Below are 21,370 nucleotides of genomic sequence, written 5' to 3'. Positions count from 1 at the left end.
CACAAGCGTCCTTTGAGCGCAGCGTTTCCCGATACTTTTAATGGCAAATCGCTCGGGTGCCTCCCCACGGCGATCGCTCGCTACAGGAACGTGTAGAATAGTATGTTTGAACTGATGAAAGCTTTTTACTAACAAGTTTACCGACAGCTGTTACCTTTAATAAAAACGAGATAAAGAGTGGGGGGGGTGTCAGGATTTTCACGTGAAATTATTTCTAATGATATGTTTTTTTGCTATACAATAAACGCGCAATAAAAGTACAAAACCTGATTGTGATTTCTTTTTTCTGTTGCAGGCTGGAAGCGATTACAAATCAGTGGAAAACTCCTCTCCAAATACGGATAGCAAAATGAGGTAAATAAATGGTTTTAATATTTTTTACAATCGCTACACGTTGGAATATATTTTCGATTGACGTTTAGTTTAATTGGAAAAAACAAAGAAATCCTCAGATTGCATATTCTTGTCAGCCTCGATTCGATTATCAAAGGTGCTTTACTGTAAAGTTGGCTGATAAATTGTTATCAATGTATTTTAAAAACAAATAAGAAATTCTTATTATTTTTAAATAAAAAAAATTTTGATAGACTTTTTGGCTAATTTTAAGATAAAAAGGATTCTTGTCATTTTTTCGTAAAAGACGTCGTTTCACAAAGTTTTAAAAAACAGGATTTTTCACGGAATTCGACAAGGCTTTTGCACAGTCACTAATACACATTTTTTAATTCAACAATACTATAATAACGTGGAACGAGCAATTTATGATTTGAATTGGATTTTTATCTAGCAACGTCTTATCGTAAGGTCTATTTCGGCGCTTACACGGTAAGTATGTCCTGGAGGCCACACATAAGAGTTCCTTATGTTTATTTATAAATACCGGCATTTAAATTTTCTTTTAGTATTTACACTTCTAATTCTAATGCCTGAGGGTGCACATCATAACAATTGTTAGGTAGTACATTTTAAAACAATTTTTATAAACAAAAATGAAAATTCCTTATTTGTTGATAACAATTGATCAGTCAACTTTACAGCCAAGCACCTTTGATAATCGAATTCAGCACATCAGAATACATGAAAAAAAACTTTGGTGCAGCCATAGACCTCTATCGGCTACAAAGATTACCCTGTTTGTTGTGGTTTCTTAGCTCAGAACATCCTATTCTACACATATTGCACTGCTGGAACTGGGCCAGAAAATTTTTGTTTGCCCACGTAAAAAAATCAAGTTTAAAAAACTTTAAAAAAAGTTTTTTTGTTCATGTTCAGAAAAAATTTTTTTTTAATTCTTTCTTGAGACAGAGCGAAACTTGGTCAGAACTTTAAACGCAAGTTTGAGAAAAGTTTCTCCAAACTTAGTAAAAAGTTTTTTTCTAAATTTAATAAATTAAATTTAAAAAAAATAATAATAATAATTAAAATAAAATAAATTTAATTAATTTAATTAAAATAATCTAAAAAGAAAAAATGCAGATGAATACGCACAGTTAAATTTGTTGAATATATGTAATTTATAATTCTTAAAGTTAAAATTCACATTTTGCACAATAATTATTGCATACTGTATTAATGAAATATATCACATGCAATAAATATATTGTTTATTTCATAAGTTTGAGTATAAACTTTGAATAAACTTATAAATAATTTTTTTTTTAACTTTTTTTTAAGTAACGTAATAGTATGAGCTTTAATATGTTCCATTTGAACTTTATAAAAAATTTGTTTAACTTTTTTTGAGATACATTTACTTATAATTTAGACAAAGTTAATTGACGAAAAGTCAAAAAGAATTTATTAAATTGGGTAAAAAACTTTTTACAAAGTACAGAGAAACTTTTTTTAAACTTGCGTTTAAAGTTCTGACCAAGTTTCGCTCTGTCTCAAGAAAAAACTTTAAAAAAACTTTATCTGAACAAGAACAAAAAACTTTTTTTAAAGTTTTTAAAACTTGATTTTTTTACACGGGTGGCTACGCAAATCAACAAAAAATGATGAAGGAGTATAAAATGAATAATCAGGAACAACTTTGATGCTAAGCAGCGAATTCCATGTATACATAGAGGCTTAAAATAAAAAAAGAATGCCTTACCCAACGAGACACAAGCGACGACGTCCGCGCACGTGACACGCAATCCCGAGCGCTTGATGGATCGGCAGCGCAGCCGATCCAGTCTTTTTCCTGTCCCTTGCAAAATTAACCCACGCGAACGACAAAAAGAGCAATATTGTCCTCTTCGGATGGTCCCACTTTCCCTCCGCTCCTGCACGTGAGAGAGTAATTGCTGGTCACTGCACGGGTGCCCCTTCGCCCCATAAATTAAACTCTTGCGGGGCCATCTAATTCTTGTTGTTTATTTAGTTTTACGTTCTAATCTATGTGTTGTTAGTCGTCAACGTTGTTGTAGAAAAATAATTCAGCCCACCACTACTAAAAAAACATCGAAACGACTCGATCAGAAGTAAATTTAGATATGATTGTCGAAACCAACATAAAAATCTCAGGGCACCCATATGTATATTAACACCTGGTGCATCAAACTTAAATCTTATTACATGATGTTAAAAAAAAAATTAAAAGCTTCATGTGCTAAATATGCTTTTTTAAAAAAAATTTTAATAATTTATATTTTTCATTCACATATTTGTTTAGAAGAAAAGACTCATTTTCTCGAACATTTTAGATTCGTCGGAAGTTTTTGTCTGGATGAATACAATCTTTGTACACACATGAAAATAAATTAAAATGTTATTAATAACTGGGTTTATTAATAATAACTAAAAACTTTTGCTTTGTTTTACAATTTATTTCTTACTCTAAGTAAGGCTGACAGCTGTTTTGGCATTTACGCAATTTTCAAAGGTTCGACATACACAAAACAAATTAATACATATCAAAGTAATTTTTGACAAATGGAAATTAATGTTTTCCAGCTGCAGATGAGCAAACAATTTCATATGTATTAAAAAACACTACAGATTTTTCTACATCAGACATGGAAAAAATGTTTCCGCATACTTTTCTTTCAAACTACGTGGTAACCCACACTAAATAGGTACAGTAAATAGAAATTTCCCATACACTGCAATAAAAATACCCATTTTCTTTGTACGGGTTAAACGAAATAACCTAAACTACCGTTAAACGTCACATTTGTAGGTACAGGTATCATATTTAATCTCTTGATCCCTACAATAGATGCTCAGCACATAGATTATGTTTTTCTTACGTAGGAAAAACAAAAGGATTGTACATCACACGTCTCGGTGGCAGGGGCGCACATGAATAAATCGGAGAGAATAGTAATTGAGACTTCCACATACGGTGTGTATGGCACAGATGTAAAACCATGATGTAACAGCGTCGCGTGTCTTCGAGTCAATTATCAGTTCAACACGCGCTTATTAATCGAGCCACGCGATGTAACATTACTCCCCGGTGCTCCGTTATCTCCGCCGATTGTTCCCCCCGTATCCACGTGTGGATACGATTCGGCCCCGAGGCTGCGTGACGAAAGTTGTTGGCGAAAGCGCGAGGTATACCATGTATAGGCACGGGAGGGAATATTATCATTTTCGCGTTTGTTTGTAATCGCTTTCGCGTCTGTCTGACCCCCCCCCCCTCCCATTGCGCTGAATTTTCGAGCTCTATAGCTGTATGATATTATACGGGCAGGTGCGCGCTCGCACGGCGTTTTGGGGACTTGAGTTTCAATGCCGGCGAAATTACGCTGCTCCGATCGATTTTTCTCTGTTTTCGGTGTTATTTTTGAAGGAACGTATCATCAACGTATTATTTTGTGTTTTTGTTATTATCCATGCAAATTTATAGGAGTAAGCATACTTTGACTGAGTGACAAGTTTTTCAAAATCAGAAAAAGAGCCTCTCGATAGTGCAATACCATTCTCTCGTAACAATAATAAAAAAAGTCTTGTACTGCAATTAGAGGAAAATTGAAAATCATCGTGGAAACAAAGTATCGATGAAGAAAAAAAATTTAATTTACTTTTAGTATTTTTTTAACATTCTTTCAATAAGCATTCTAAAATCGTGTGGACCGGCAAAATATACAAATTGTTTTTTATGTGTTCATTGATACTCTTTTCTGACAATCAACTTACGTTTTTCCCCTTTTATACATCGAGCAATTCCATTACATCCCGATAAGTGTCTCCAACTATTATCCGACTCGTCGCTCATTTACTCGTGGACAGATATTTACTCCCAGAAATTAAATTATTTATCTCTCGCATACGCATCGAAAGAGCTACATTCGTATCACTCTGTTATCGAAAAGTGCAAAAACATTTTTGTGCTATTACGAGAGCCAAAAGACAATGTCACGAGCACCGGGGACGCTTGAGGTTTTAATATTCATTTCAGCGCGTTATTGCTACGATTTGTTGTCCTTATCACCAAGTGTATGGCTTGTATGCATTATCTTTATCGCTGGACGAATTTGCAAGCTAACGCCCGAGAGTCACTTATCGACCAAGTTCTTTCTTTTTAAAGGGATGTTAGGCGCCTTTCTAGTCACCCGCGTGTATCTCTCGGCTTTTGGCAGGTCTGAAAGATACACTCCTGCCGACAGTGACACATTACTTTTTTACCCTAGATGATGCATCGCTTTCGAGCCAGTTGATGCCTTTTCATTCGGACTGAAACTTTTCGAGTTTCAGCAACAACAACAACGCACATACATGCTTCCTTTTTGCGAGAGCATTAGCTCAGCCGTGTGCTTTTATCCTAGAGGTTTGCTGTGTTTCTAATTCGTTTGGATATTCAGGAAAAAAGTTTTGTTGTCCATTTGTTTGGCCTGAAATTCTCGAAAAAAAGCACTTTGATGCGCGAAAAATCCAGGCCACTGTTTGTTGACGATAAACACGAACCAAAACGAAAAAAAAAGCTTCGGCTCTGTTTTTACAAGGCTTACACTTACCATGTATGGACATGAAAACGGAGAATAACACATCGGACGTGTTGGTTGAACGAGAGCTTTTTTAAAAAATTATGGAGCTGCGGATAAAAGCTTGCCGCATATTACAGGCAGATAAAAGATAAAGCAATGACTGTGTGTAACGAGATTTAATCTGTTGTCGTTGTTACAATGTATAGGCTTGAAGTTTTAATTGGTATGATGGCCAAGATTGATGGTAGTTGTTGCTGGCCGTGGATTTCACAAGGAGAAAAGTACAGATGATTTTTATGAAAGTACGATGGATTCAATTCATTAGTATAAGTTGTATGGGAAAAAAATTTATTTTTTATTATTTTCTAAGATTATGTATGTCAAGGAACGAAGAGTTATAGAGATTTTTAATGTCAAAATCTTTACGGTAAAATGAGAACTTTTAGAGCTAGTTAATTTATTGTTAATTAACGTCTTTAATGATTTTTACCAAAAGTCACGGTAATATTTACAGTAGAGTTTATCTAAAATTTACCCCAATTTGTACTATTGGCTGCAGTTCCAAACAACGTCGACTGATATCAGAAGTTGATAATACAGGAATACTATTATGTGTTGATATTTTCTATACTTCTATTGAGTATAGAAAGTATCAACATATGTGCATATTATTGGGGCTTCGCCCCTTTGCATATTTCATGTGCCAGATCTCATATACTCTAAGTACACAATAAACGATTGCTAAGGTTTTTATTTACTTTATACGTTCATGCATACTCAATGATTTTTTTTTATCATATCTTTAATACTACTCAGAAAAAACGCCTTTACCTTTGAAGATGGAAAAACTTAGTCTTTGTCATTTCATGTCTCGAACCCATTTTTTTAAAGTTACTATTCCCACTTAAAATAGTATTCCTACTATTTTTGCTATTTTTTCTGAGTTTTTAAATCTGTACCTTTGAGGATTTCAAACTTCGTATTTATGTCTCTGTTGCTTCATTCTTTATTCTGAGTCTTTATTTTTAATTTTTTTACTTACGTAGTGTATTTATTTTTAGGCTATATTGTAAATAAGTACATATAGCCATGGTACAGTAAGGCACATTTTAACATTATATTTGTAACATATTACAAGTAATGGTTACATATTGCATTAATGGTTATACATTATTGGATTCACTTTTGTAGTTTTTGTTGGTATGGTGATGATGTCACATAGACCAACCTCGAGAGCGAAGGATCTATGTGGTAGGCAATTTTTGCTGCGAGAAGGTTGCCCATCCCTTTACGAGGAGCATTGCAAGGTGAAAAAGCACATGAGAAAAACCACAGAGGTACTTGCCCGAAAAGTCGCACTTGCCGGGAATCGAACCACGGTCTCCCGTGGGCTGTCCCACAAACCCGCCGACCGAGCCACCGCGTGCTCCTTATGTATTGTTATCTGCATTATTATATTTACAACTTTACCTTAAAACCTCTAAAACTAAAGTATCTTGGTCTTTGTATTTAGATGTCTAAATTAAAATTATTTCCTTGTCCATATCAATATATTCACGTTTTCATCTAATTGACAATATCAAAAAATATCTATCCCTGCAAGTATCATATTTTCTAGTTTTCGTGATTTAGCTTGCGTATTTCGGTCTCTTGCTCTCTTATACGTCTCATTTGTCATTGAAAATTTTTCAAATTTCTTTTTTCCTGAACCTTTAAACTAACGTACTCTTTATGGGTATTTATTTCCGTTTGTATTTGTTATAGTTTTTAATGGTGTTCTTATAGTATATTTCTATATTTTTTTGTCTTCGAATGTTTTAAATTATATTTTTAAGTTTCACGTTTCCATCTCTGTAGCTGCCACTTTATTCAATAATTGGCAAATTTTTGCCAATCTAGTTAAAATTATAATATCTGTGTCTCCAATAATATCTGTTTCATCTATTATAAATCCCTCATAGTGTATGTGCTTGCTTTCCTACATGTACGTAAGTAGGTACATATAACTATGTGTGTACCCCTATGACTATACTTCACCTCCAGTTAACTCTATCAACCAAAGTCTCACAGTCTATCACTTTGTTTTTTGCTCCATTTTCGATTAATGACGTTTTATGTTTTTCTTACTTATTCTTATTTTTTTGCCAGTAGAACTTTTTTTATTGCTTGTTCTACTTTCGTGCCCCATTTAGTGAAACACAACTATTTCTTTCCACTAAAAATAAGATAAACGCGTGTCGTTCTCCGTCCTCCCTACGCCCTCCTATCACTGTGCAATTGTGCATTCATCTACGTTGGTATAGATAAACTGGGGGAATTTTTTGATACTTTACGTCAGATTCAAAATTCTCTTTTGTATACTTGTTAGGGTTGAGCTGCGTGAAATTTTTTGTTTGGTTTGAGTTTTTAATTCCATTATGGCGTGGATGTACGTCGTTACGTAAGCGAGTTTGATTAAAATATATGTTTGGACACCAAAATGATAAAGTAGATATTTATTCGTATCACAAAGTTTATTAAAATTAATCGGAGAAAAGTTTTTTTTCCATACCCTCGCCTGAAGATCATCATAAATCCCTAGCTCTGTTCAGAAATGACATCTAAGTCAGTATTTAGGTTGGTACCTACCCCCCCTTTCCTACTCAACTTATCGAGCAATACAAACTGTGTTTGGATAATCAGCTGATTTTAACTTATTGTAATGATCTAAATATCCCAAAACTGCTGCAAAATTCTCCAAAACTTACTGGATTCAACTGATTATTGAAACAGTATTTGTATTTCCTGCTGAACACGATTTTCGATGATGGGTTATACTGTCTGTGAGTTTTTCTGTTCATTTTTTTTTTTTTGACAAAAGAAAAAAAATTTCTTTCTCAAATCTTTAGCTCATTTTTAACAAATAGTTTTATATTGAGTACGTATATAAAAATTACATTTTTCTCAAAAAAAAAAATCGCAAAGTTTTGGAAACTTAATTTTTGACGGTTTTTGATATCATATGACAAAAAGCTGGTATTTTAAATGTGTATATTTAGAACTCATTTTTGTTTAGTATTCTTAGTATTAGAATAAAACTAAGTATCCATTGGTAGATGAAAAGAAAATTTTTTTTTCTCCTTTCCTACAAAAAAAAGTCAAGAGAAAATTGTGTTTAAAAGAAACCGTCATTTTAAAAAGCAATTTATGAAATAATACCGTAATTGCTTTTCTATCAATTTATTAAATATTCTAACAAATTAAACATTTATAATTTTCCTGTACAATGAGTTGGCTAAATAATAGAAAACATTTGTTTGTAGATACTAGTTTTAATTACGTTGATAGATAAACTTTTATTCAAAAAAATTTTTAAGTATAAGTTTACTTTTTTGTACTAATAAAATAATTAGGTGACTTCATTTTATTAGGAATGATACAAAATTAAAAAACAACGCCGTTTCGATCTTTCTTGGAGAGTTTATTTATTTCAATAGAAGAGTTGAACGAGCTTTCTGTAATAAGATTTCAAAAATCGTAAAAAATGCCGTTTAAAAAACTTTACATCTTTTTTTTCGAAAAGTTTAAGATTAACGAGCATACTTTGTACAAAACTTTTTGTCCAAAATGAGCCAAGGAATCAGAAAAAATCCTTTATTTATCAAAAATTGTGTTTAGAAGGCAAAATTGCAATCACTGAACTTTAGTGGGTTCATCCGAATCGAATAGGTAACGGAAACCACTACCTAGCCCCCAGACCATTAAAAAATTTTGTATAATGAGATTTGATCACTACAAATTTTGTGATCATGCACTCGATGCCTTACATACAGTTAGTGATTTAAGAGTAAAAGTTATCTAGGTCTTTTTAGAAGCCACCAAGTGCATTTACTGACATAAGACATCTAATGAGCAAGCACTTATTTTCCTGGATTCCTGAGTGAATGAACTACTGCCACCACATACGATTATTAAAGGAAAATAAATAGGAACCCATAATTTATCTTGCACCAATTTGGGTGCACTTATTTATACACCATATTTTTCTTTCTTTTCCGTTCGTGTGGTTTAACGAATACTTTATGGCATCAGCTTTCAACAATTACCGAACGAGCTTTTCGTTGGAAATGATACTGTTGTCGTCGTCTGGCTGGCCTCATTTATGATTCAATTATACGTATTAAAAAAACTTTCAGCGAGACATGATAAAATATTTTATACGCTCCAGGGAAAAAAATCATTTCATTTTCTCCCAGCGTGTGGTTTGATATGGAAGTGACATGGTATTTTTAATTGGAACGTAATATTCTGTTGTAATACGGACTTATATTTCTTAACCTACAAAATAACTTCTTTCTTTGAGACCAACGTAAAAAATGGAAGCTTTAATCACAAGAGCAGATAAGTTTGGAACTCAAAATGTGGTTTGTACAAGTAATTTAAAACAATTTTGTCGTTACAATTTTAGTGCATCTTTTAAAATCTAAGTTCCACAAGCTTTTAATTACATTTCTGTACAGTTATAGCATTAATTTTCTATTTTCTTCTTACTAATATATAAAGCAGAAGCGCTAAAACCGTTGTAATCGCTAACCACGAAAACTACTGAACCGATTTTGTTGAAATTTTTCACACTGATTCATGATACTTCCTAGATGGTTTAAGTATAGTTTTTATCTTAAAAAATTTAATAACAATAGCAATAAATGAGCTCAAAGTTTTGCAAAAATATGCCAGCTTTTCACTTTAGTTCAGTAAAATCCGCTAGGTGGCGTCGACATAAAATCGAAGCTACCTGCAACATAATTAAATAAGTGTGGTTATAAAGCGCTGGAGCGTCTCCATAGTTTTGTAATCGAGTTTCGGCAATTCAACGAGCTGTACAGAGAAAGCTGATAATAGTCTTGCAGCTGGGTATCCCGGTTACGGACGACACTCTTCTCTAAGGGGGAAGGGATCTACGTGTCCATACACCCTGAATCTTGACGAGTGCGATCAAAAATAAAAGTTAATTCCAACCGATGCCGTCTCTGCCACAATACCAGGAGACATATCTATAGCCAGAGCACAATCTGCTCCAGCTCATCTGAGTTGTGAGGGAGTTCCATCATTCCACCTGCTGCAGTTAAAGAATTTGTGGCTACAAATGTAAGCAAGGGAAGAAAACAACTCTGAGCTCTGAGGGGCATGGGCAGCCACAACCGCTACCTTCTTGGTCGTCGCGTCCCCAATGCGCTTACCCACATGTTCCCGTCTAACGATGAGCGGTTGGTTATCCGGGGAACGTCCCGAGACGAGATATTCTTTGGTCAGCAGCGTACCTCCCTCCATCACAGTCTCCGTACATCGAGACTCCCAGGGTAAGAATCAAGCTACCCGTAGCCAGCTCTTTATCATCAGGAATAATAATAAAGAATAGCCTGGAAGTTTCACCACTAGCGCTTTTTAGGGCCATTATAAGTATTTACGTTCCCTACTTAACCATCAATTTCATCGGTTCTTTTTAGGATCCACCTAAGTGTAAACTACCTTGCCAACAAATACATTTTTATTACCATTTCCGAAAGCGATTCGTCGACTAAAAGACTATATTAACTAAAGACGGGCACTATTAAACCAAGTCAGCCATTCACTAGCAGACGTCACTTGCAGAGTTGTTCTTCGCAAGGCTGGAAAACCCGGTGACCGACGACCCTATATTACCCTCTCGACTCTAAGCATTCAATCAGGAATCACTAATCCTCTCCAAAGTCTGCGTTGGGCAAACCTATTACAGCTATGTAGGAAAAAAAAATTGAGCCAACGGGACAGCCTCCACTGGACAAGTATCACTAACCACTCTCCCCATCTAAGATCATCAAAACAACTGAATCTGGAAATAAAAAAGGTGCTTTAGACACCAACGTCTTCGACGTTATACCGGGAGACGTTGGGAAAGAGCACTACAACTAGCCCCAAAGCTTTGGACTTTGTAATTTTTCTCCCGAAGAAAGAGTTAACTTAAGAAGCTCACCGGTCGTTTTTAAGGCCATCGGACGTTGAACTACCTTGCCAACAAATATAGTAGAACTTAACAAAGTTGACAGAAAAAAGCTTTTAGTGGTTACAAAAATTTTAAGCATGCCAAAAGTCGCAAGAGGGTGAATCGGAAGAAAAACTTCAAGTATATCTAATAAATACAATTTTACTTAGGCGTCAAGAAACTGACGCAGAAAATTTATCGAGATTGAAACAGCAGCGTCAAAATTGACAACTAAAGAGTCCATTACGTGAGAGATCAACTTTTCATTGTACCCTCACAGCAATCTCTGAAATCTTTAAAGATCCTACTTCAGATTTTTTAATGAGTAGAAAATGTATTTGTGTTTTTATGTCAATAAAAATGTAGGGTTTAAGGTCCAGGACTTTGTTGCCCTGGTAATAAAGTTGTGAGATATGAGAAAAAAAATTTTTTTTTAATATAAATTTTTTGGGGGTTTAAAATCTTAACAGCTTTAAAAAATAGCCGTTTTCGTGAATTACACGGGAGAAACTGTAAATCAACGGCTTCTTATGGCCACCGATTATTTTATGGCATAAAGAACGCACGGTACTTTTCAGCATAATAATTTTTTTGAATTCTTACACTTCATTATTTAACGAAATAAACTATATGGATTCCGAAAAAATATGTTTTTAATAAGCAGATTTTTGTTCTGAGATGTATCAGGAATATGTGTAAAATTTCTAACTGAAAATGTTTTACATTACATGTCAACACACTACGGTGTTTTATTTAGTAAGTCTCGGGCGAAGCCGAGACGGGGGGCTGCTAGTATTTGATAAAGAGAAGCATAATTTCGAAAAATAAGTTTTATTTTTATGTCGTTTTTACAATTTTCAGTTTACAACAAGACTTATTACAAATATACAGTTTTATCAGTCCTTTTATTTAACGCCAATAGGTATTTACACTGTTGTAGATATAGTAGTGAGTTGCCATCTTGTTTTAGTGGACATATTGGACTTATGATAAAATGGCTTATCTTACAAAAGATAATTAAAATAATTAAAAGAAACATGTGTATGTTTGTCAAAATTGTCAATCTATTTGACGACCAACTTTACCAACAATGACGATGTATTTATCATGAGGTTCATGAAGTTGGGAATAGGGAATGGGGTAGTCTAACCTACCAAGTGTCCATGGTGATATGGTGTCCCTGTTGCTGAACTATCATACCGTAAAAAACTTCCATTTAGTATTCATAAGAGAGTAAAAAAGTTTACAACTGTGTAATAATCGCCATTCAAGATTCAGCACAATATTACTTGGCTTATCGCATATTTTCATACTCACGGAATCTTTTTATTTATAGACCATATCAAGGTCGTAAACAGCAAGTAAATCCACCGCTTGGAAATGTCTGCCATATAATTAGATCCACTACAATATTGAGTCCCTATACCGTATTGCATTGTCCCCGGAACATCTTGGAATAGTATGATGTACAGATATTGAGAAGTAGTGGAAAAAAATTGCCAAACATGTCCTAAATGATGAACAGAAACCCGATTTAAATGAAAGCTTGTTACAATTATATGAACACTCAATTTTATGCATAAAAATGATAGTCATAGAGCTAACGTAGTAACGATTGTATCCTACTTTTATTCTCTTCCATCCAAGCCGAAGATGTATATTTCAATCGCAAAAATACATCAATGACTGTCCTGAAGTGATATGAACCATTACTGGAAGATCCGAGAACTAAAGTGTGAAAAGTACGAAAGGCAAAAAAAAAAAAAAAATTGCTCACAACCGAGAGATCCGAGGAGCGTCGAAAGCGCCCGTCTCGTCACGATTAATGTGCTTCCGACTTTCACCATCCATCCGAAATCGCGAGTGTTACACTTTCCGGAGCCGTGACTTTTTTCATTTCCATTATACAAAGGAGCGCCAGACCGTGTATACATCTTTGCACGGCGTTTACTCGCTTCTTCATCCCCCCCCTGCGCCCTTCGCCTACAATTTCTGTTTTTCACGCTTGCGCCCCTCGAAACCCTCCACTTCTTACTTTTCCATTCCGTATTTACGATCTTTCAATATTAATTTGGAGGAATCAGGAGGGGAGACGTGGATCAATTTTCGATGATAAACGTAAAGTGAGCTTATATTTTTATCACTGTCATTTATTGTTTATCTTTTATACCAGATAAGACGACAGGTATGTGCAGAACTTGTATTATTGATGGAGGGAAGAAGAAGTATAAGTGCCCGTCTAAATAAGAAAGCCCAAAAGCAAGTGTGAAAGTGAAAAACTCGAGTTGGAAAAAAAATTAGAGGGCAGGTGGGAGTGAGAAAAGGAAAAAGGGGGGAGGGGTAGGTGCAATCGTAGTCTAAATTTGTAACGGAGAGGAGCATAGAGCAACGAGGAAAAAAAAAAAAAAAATTTGCAATCTCTGGCAGACGCCGAGACAGAGTAAATGCGACTTGGGAATAAGAGTTGTCGGGAAAATAAGAAAGAAGATGGAAAAGTTGCGAATTATTTTCGTCCCTCTGTGTATATCTTCGTGCAATGAAACCCTAAAGTACTTTTTTTGTTTTTGCCTCACGATGATGAGAAACAACTTTTTTTTTTTCTTTTTTTTTTTTACTGTCACAATTCAAATGATTCTTCGCGTATAATGTACACGTGCGTGTATCCTGAATGTATGGAAAAGTTACCTACCAATCGGCTCCTATTTACAATTTTGCATCGTTTTCATACAAAACTTTGCACTTTTAAATTGGTAAAGTTTGATCGTTAGAAAAAATTTCTCCAACATTAGCCTGCAAAACTTTAATTTGAAAATATTGGTTTTTCATGCATGCTTGCTAAAGTTAGCATTTCAAGTTTTAATTCAAGTAAGAGAAGTTTTCAACTTTTTTGTTAAAAAAAAAAAAAATAAATAAAAATATTTTTGAATGAAAAAATTCGAAGAATTACAATATTGTATATTGATACTACAAATATATACTATTTATGAATTTAAATCATGAAGAAAAGTCTTTGTATTATCGATCCAGTACCAACATTGTGTTTTTCCTCAAAAAAGGAAATAATTATCGTAGTTTTGTAGTAAAAGATTATCTTCATAACTGACTAAGATGAATCTTTTAACTGAAAAAAAAAGTTACCGTGACAATACAATAAAAATAATATGTCTGCAAACATAGGTATAACACACTTTTTACAATAATTTACACAAACAGAACATAGATTATGAAATATGGCGTAAGCGAATTGACTTGTTTCTAGATGAAATAAAGTACGGCTTCAATTATAAATAAAATAAGCTTTTTAAAGTTTTCTATCAATTTCTAAAATGACACTACAAACTTTTATTTGTTTTTTTTTTTTTTTGTTAAAACTCATTCCTTAATAAAATGTACATACTTTTTCAATTTCTGTATTTAAGCACTAATTATTCTCAAAAAAGTCAATATTATTCAGAATCGAATCAAGATAGAATCCTTAAGCAGATACTTCTTTTGTACCACTTAGTCTGTATACATATTGTCGTAAAACATCAGAACCATTTCTTTAAATTGTTAAATACAAGTAGCTTCACCAATAACTATAAAAGTTAGTTAGTATTTAAGGATAACAGGATAACATTAAATAGTATTAAGTTGTAGCTTTTACATCCTAGAAATAACAGTCGACTAAACATTTTTTTTAAAAACCAATAAACACGAAAAATATTAGTAATATAATATGATTTTAATGAAACTCTGAGTGGTCTCTAAGAAATTCGATATCGCATGACAAAAACAGGAATTCCATTTGCCTCTTAGAAAAAAACGCATCAGTTACTCACAACTGACGTGCAAAGGACACGTCTAGTTTTTCGCATAAATTCAGCCACTTTCCTTTAGTATCCATATCCACATGCAACAAAACTCCGATGTCATCCGAGAATCAAGATCCACACGATGAGGCGCGGCAAGCAGATTCGAAAGTATCACTTTCCGGAATAACAATGCCGATGATTAATACATGGGATCGAGTAAGAGCCTCGAGTTCCTCGCGATGATGGAGCGACAAGCACGTGATTAATCAAGCTTTTTTCCGCGCCCTGTACGCCCCCCACGTGCGAAATTCAATTTCACGCGCCTAAAGAGCGATAGGGTGGAGTAGCGATAATATGTTACCGGACACAAAACGACACAGGTTACAATAGAAAGCTCCCCGTCATTGAGACGCAGTGCCTTCCAATGGCATACGTACACCGCATCAGAAATAAATTTACCAATGAATATTCATTCAGTGGATTATCCGAAATGCCTATGTACAAGTATATTAGCTTCCAATATGTATGTCACTTTTTCCTGGCTATTTTGGCTTTATTTCGGAACGAAAACAACTATGGTTTGCAAAACAAAGGTAATATTCACCGTGTGCAAGTGGATTGGTATCGTCTGATTTCCAAACAGTTTAATGTTTCCAATTATAATTTTTTAATCGATATCAAATAGTGCGAGTTTTAATACCCGATTCATCACGATCATATAAGGAAACGAAAACGACATCAAAGTTAGCAACGTCAACTCTATTTTGTTACGTCAAAACGAAATACTAAGGCGTTGCGTCAGTTTGACATCCTCCCAAGTGACATTCGTAATGATTGATTTTTTTCTCTCTTCAGAAAAAAAGGATCTGTGAAATATACATTTCTTACGTCTGACGACTTCAGAAGGCCAGTATAAAATGCATTGAGTCCTCAAAATTCCATTGTTTTGGACTTTTCTGCCGTTACGGGCTGCTCTGTGACAATGAGAGTAGCTCAACAAAAGAACGATTAATAAACACACCGTGAGCGGGCCAAAAAGTCCCCAAGCGATGGATACAAGTAGTACGGACGGAGGTAATTCAACCGATGCACGCACCGATCGTCGTAACTGTTATATCAGATGGGAACGGCAAGTAACTCGATCTTGCTCAATGACGAGGTGCGTCAGTCACGCTTGTCTCGGGTAATAACTATCGCCCCACACACACACCCACGAGCGAGCTCACATTTGAATTTCAATGTCGAGGGCTGGTAACACACACGTCACGCATCACACATTGGCACACGACTTATCGCGATGCCACACGCTGCTGTTAATCACCTGTGTGACAACGGTATAATACAGGCATCGTGGTAATTTTATTTTTTTTATTTTTAGAGGGTGACTGATTTTTAGAAAAGAGAACCCACACTGGGGGAGATTATCACGCGTTGGTAATGGTGTTGTCGATTTGCTGGGCGTTAACGTGCTAAGCGTAAAATGTGTGGCAGGAGGTGAGGGCGGAGACCACGTGACGTAGTTAATCAGGTTAACTGAGTAAGTTTGGACATTTCGAGCTATGTGGGTTACTACAGTGTATAAATATCTTTAAGGCTGACCAATACGAGTTAGAGTGTATTTATTTAGCTTGGATTGCATAATGCATATGTTTTAATTACACTAAGATTATTGCAGTTAATCGCACGAGAATTATTTAAAATATAGCGGAGATAAAGATTTGAGGTTAGGTGAAACAGTTGTTGCTTTCATAGAATTCAATTCTTCCTAAGCCCTTACCATTATTTAACCATCTTAAACGAGGTGTAGCTACAAGGGGTTTAATTTTAGACAAGCTAAGAATGCACAAATGTTTAAGGAAGACCTTGACCTTACCTTATACCTCTCAATACTCCGATATTGTCTTATTTACTTTCATAAGATTAAACACGGGATGGGAGGGCAGCACCATCCTTGCATCGAACGATAGCGTTTGGTTTCTGTACGTCATAGTGAGTACCAGTGAGTGTTTGATGTAGAGAAACGCATCAAGTTTTTGAAATAAATTAAGCTATGCTAAATTAAAATCGAGAAAAAGCAGGATTTGAGTTGAATATTTTCTTGCTTGACAATATTTTACTACAGTATGGCCCCCAACAAAATAATGTTAGCCTAAAACATACTTTTTATTTTTGTTCTACCACAAATATGTGTTATTAGATTGCAGAAATTTATTTTATCAATAATTCAAACGGAGCTATACACTATTATAGAACCACGTTAAAATGTGTGCTGAAAATACGCTGTAATGAAAATTTTTAATCCTCCATGTCGATATCCAAAATGAGTAAATGTAAAGAAAACAAAAATAAATCCTAGGGTACGAGTATATTCCTTTTTAACGTATCCATCTCATGTTGATGAAGTCAAACTAGCAACTAAAAACCCGACTTTAATCAGCGAGACATCTCTTGTCTCTCATCCACCAGCCATGTATCGGCAATATCGGCTCTAATCTCCATTTAAATTAGTATTTTTCAATGGCTCAAACTTCTTGATAATCCACCAATATTACCTCGAGCGTTATTAACCTGAATGCAAGTTTAGACCTTATGGTAAACGAAAAAAAAAATTTGACCGCACAATGTAGCAAACAGACGAATAACAGATAGACGAGCTGCATCCAAGTAGACGAAGAACACGGATTTAGGATTTCAATGTCATATTACACTTGCCAGAAGATTATTCTCCCTTTCGTCATACAATGATGTATTGTGGCCGTAGTATATACTCTTATCTTGTACACAGCAAAAAAACTTGAGATTTTCTCTGCTGTTGAAGCTAACCGATCTCTTCATATTCGCAATGCTGCACTTTTCTTTGTCCACTTCTTTTCAACCAGTTTGGACTTTTTACTATGTGCAGAGTACAATAATTTTTTTTTATTTTTCCCGTCCAACCGCATAGTATTATAACTAACCATGGGATTAAATTATTTTCTATAAATTTATTTTATTTCTGTATGTGTACCTTCATCCATTAAAGACTAAAGTAGTCCTTAAACCATTTACTAGGACTTTACAGACTTTGAGTTTTTTAAACGGCATTGCATTGTCTTCTCTTTCGATATAGTAGCCAAACAATATCAACAACCAAATCTATCAGATATTTTAATATTCTTATCAACAATTATCTTTGTACTATATGTCAAGCAGATCTTTATAAATGTTGCGTATTGTAATATCATCATTACAAACGTTAGACAAAACCTATTTTGTACAGTTCATCTCATGACAATTCTCACTACACATAGAAGAAAAATGGGTTTAATACATCTTAGACGTTGATAAAACTTTTGTACATGCATTCAGACAAATTGATATTTCCATAAATTAACTTTTTACAGAATTTCTATTATAACATAACTTTTTGCAACATTTTAAGAAAAATTGATCCACAGAAACTAAAAGAAGTGAGCTTACGAACACCTTTTATAACTTTAGAAAATTACAATAAATTATTCAAAAATTTAAGACAAAGAATTTTACGCAATATTCATTTTCTTATAATTACGTCATTTCATTAATATGAAAGTCTTTAATAAATATGTTAAACAGTGTAAGCAAGACACTCCGTGAAACAGTACAGCATCGCGGTATTTGGTTAATTAGATTAAAGTATTGGTCTGATAAAAAATAATTGACTTTTGCACAAAATTAATAAGCTTTTTGCCCCAGAATCAATAAAAATTTATTTTCGTATTGCTGTACTTGTCAAAGTATCACTATTGTCAGTCATAACTTAAAAACATTAATTTGTAGAAAAAACCCTCCACGGGATTTGGTAAAACCAGTGTACTTGAAACTTACATTTTTTCGTTACGATTGAAACTAAAATTTTTTTTTAATTTCTTGTCAACAATTTTGAATCCTACTTGTATAAGTTCTCCAAATTAAATTGAAATATAAAAAAAATTCCCAAGTTTCTAAATGTTCCCAACGTAGCCCGATTAAAAATTAAATTATGATTTTTATCCATTGAGGCACCAGAACGAAAAATACATGAATATTTATTCGGACGGTATTTTTATGAATGAATTTTCAGCCCTGAAGTATTTCTATTCTTTATTTTTATAAGTATAATTTTAATAATCTTTTAGTCTTAAATACTTCAAAAAGTATCTTTTTCTCGCAGTATTTTCTTCTAATACATCCAAAGATACAAAATAATTCGAACACTTAACAATTTTAAATAATCTGTCTCTGTACTCCTATTTTTAAATGTCCACCACACTTACGTGTACAGACTTCCAAAGACAAAAATAGTACGTGCAAGAACTCCAATAGAAAATATGCCTTAAAGTAAAAAGTAATTTATAAAATTCAAGGTAAAATACAAATTAAGAATACGATACGGCCAAGTCTTTAAATCTAAATCGGTAAAACTTGAGGTGTTGCTTACACTAACCAACATCGTTTTCCTCTAAAACCTTCTTCACTGACCAACTGTTAACTTGATAGAACTGCATTTTTTTCTAATTAGCGACTCTATTTAATTAAGCATACCAAAACTAGACTCGCTACAAAGTCAGTGACCAAATCATTACTAATTTAGTTTTGAAAACAAGACAGTGATTTTCTATTCGCCAGAATCCTGAAAAGCAGCCCAATATTGGCGAGAATCTTGTATTTTGTCGATACAGGGAAGCTCGAATACGAAGAATACACAGCTCCCATAACAATAAGAGAATCCAGTCGAAATCACCCGTTTGTCCGCATTTAAGCTCCGAGCATTTTAATTCCTCCGTCGAAGTGGAAGCAAACATCCACCGATATCCCAGAGAGCCCCCCGTCCCCCGGCAGTGGTTAATCTTGTTGAAATTCGCATCCGATAAGACTACCAAATAAGCAAGATCAAACAATACAAGCGAGCGCGAACAAACGAACGAACGAGCGCGCCAAGGGGGGCCATATCCGAGCCATCATCCCCCGGCGCGGGAATTCCTCCTTCGTCTTCCACCCCCCCCCCCCAAGAAACAAGTGGATATACACAAAAGGACTCTCCGGAGGGCTGCGGTTATCGTTAGCCATCGCCGTCAAAGCATAACTGCACCCCCGGTGGCGCTCCACGCGTGGCTTGATGTAAAGGTGCCGGGGCGACGATCGCCCTGTACCTCGAAACTGATGACCTCCGCATCTCCGCGCCGCTGCTGTTTGCTGATACCGGTGCTTCTCCGCGGGGCAAACGGTTCTAAGGAGTTGGATTTTCACGTACTCACGAGAACTTAAAGACTTTGGATTCGGGGGCAAACAATCGATTGTTTTGAGGAGTGACGGATTTGAGTGGTTATTTGATACGTTTGCACTCCATACAAGTGGGTCGAAGTGACACTTTATACGTGCGAAGGAAGAATTTTTAATTCATATCAAACTAAATACGTGCGTAGGGAATTTCTTTAACTACGTTATTATTTTTATCGAAAAAATGCAATTCTGTATATGATTTGGTGGAAGTATTCATTGATCAATATCGTTTTTTTGTTTTTCAAGTTTTTTAAAAACATTTTAAAAACGTATTTCAAACGATGGGCTTGGTGCATCTTCATTTATCTAATAATTTGCATTACTTAAATTTTTCGGTTGAGTATTTCATACAAATGAAATTTTAATTGGGTATTTTGTACGAAAGACTTTGCGTAGGTAAATTCAATATGGCCCAATAGTCTTTTTCGAAATGCCATTTGAAAAATCAAAGGGTTAAATTAATTAATTAAATACTATAGTAGTATGGTAGAATTGCTCAAGAAATAACTATTTATATGCTGCAATGTGCACTTTTGTAAATACGCAGATATTTTAACAGTACATTGAAACTCACTTAATACGTCAATTAGAAGCATAATTTGATGCATAGAACTACTTATTACCTTTACTCCTGTATGAGCTTAGTTTTGTATATAAATAGTTTTTTATTGTACAGTACAATATCTGATTCATACATGACATTAATTTTCTAACTCCCATTTTATTATACAAGGTGACCCATTCAAAAGAAGCATCTGAATAACTCTACGGAAAAGGCCTACATCGAGAAAGTGTTTAGACAAAGTTGTATAACTTTTAGGGGGATATTGGCTGAAGTCGTTTTATTTGGTTATAAGGTCCACTTTTAAGATTTTTTCAAAGTTAAGGCAATTTTTTTCATAGAAACCCTAATTTTTTACTCTGGATTTAGAAAAAACGAGGAATTGAGATAAAATTTATTGTCATGGAAAATCAAGACAATTTAAGGTCATTTTGCGGTTAAAACGTCAGTTAAATAAAATTTTAATCGGCTCTTTTATCACAAAAGCTTTATATTAAGCCTTACCTAAATCAGAGTACATATAAAGTAACAATTGATTTTCCGTTGTAATAAATTACATCTGAACTTAAAATTTCTCACTTTTCCTCAATCCAAGGTAAAAAATTGTGGTTTCTATTTAAAAAAAAGACAGCCTTGAACTAATCTTGAACATAAATCTTAAGGTCAAATCAAAGGTGTCCGACCAGACGATGACCCCCTAAAATTTATTCAACGTTTTTCTAAACAGTTTTTCAATGTAAGCCATTCCTGTAGAGTTATTCTTTTAAAATGATCATTCATGAATGAAATAAGGTGGTGCAATAAACCAATTAAAGACAAA

General features: G+C 34.4%; 1 protein-coding gene across 1 annotated transcript in view; it reads left to right on the top strand.

Moving 5' to 3' along the window:
- Nucleotides 1-313: 313 nt before the first annotated feature.
- Nucleotides 314-21,370, top strand: part of Scgdelta (sarcoglycan delta) — an 85,612-nt gene continuing 64,555 nt past the window's right edge. Inside the window, exon 1 of the mRNA XM_023390611.2 lies at nucleotides 314-354. Within this exon, the coding sequence (XP_023246379.2) occupies nucleotides 350-354 (5 nt within the window). The 5' untranslated portion in view covers nucleotides 314-349. The remainder of the gene's footprint in view (nucleotides 355-21,370) is intronic.

Source organism: Copidosoma floridanum, unplaced genomic scaffold, assembly GCF_036245765.1.
Source record: "Copidosoma floridanum isolate Cflo_tuat_1 unplaced genomic scaffold, Cflo_Japanese_pri ptg000035l, whole genome shotgun sequence".
In the NCBI taxonomy this organism is placed as follows: Eukaryota; Metazoa; Arthropoda; class Insecta; order Hymenoptera; family Encyrtidae; genus Copidosoma; species Copidosoma floridanum.
This window is presented reverse-complemented; position numbering and strand designations above follow the sequence as displayed.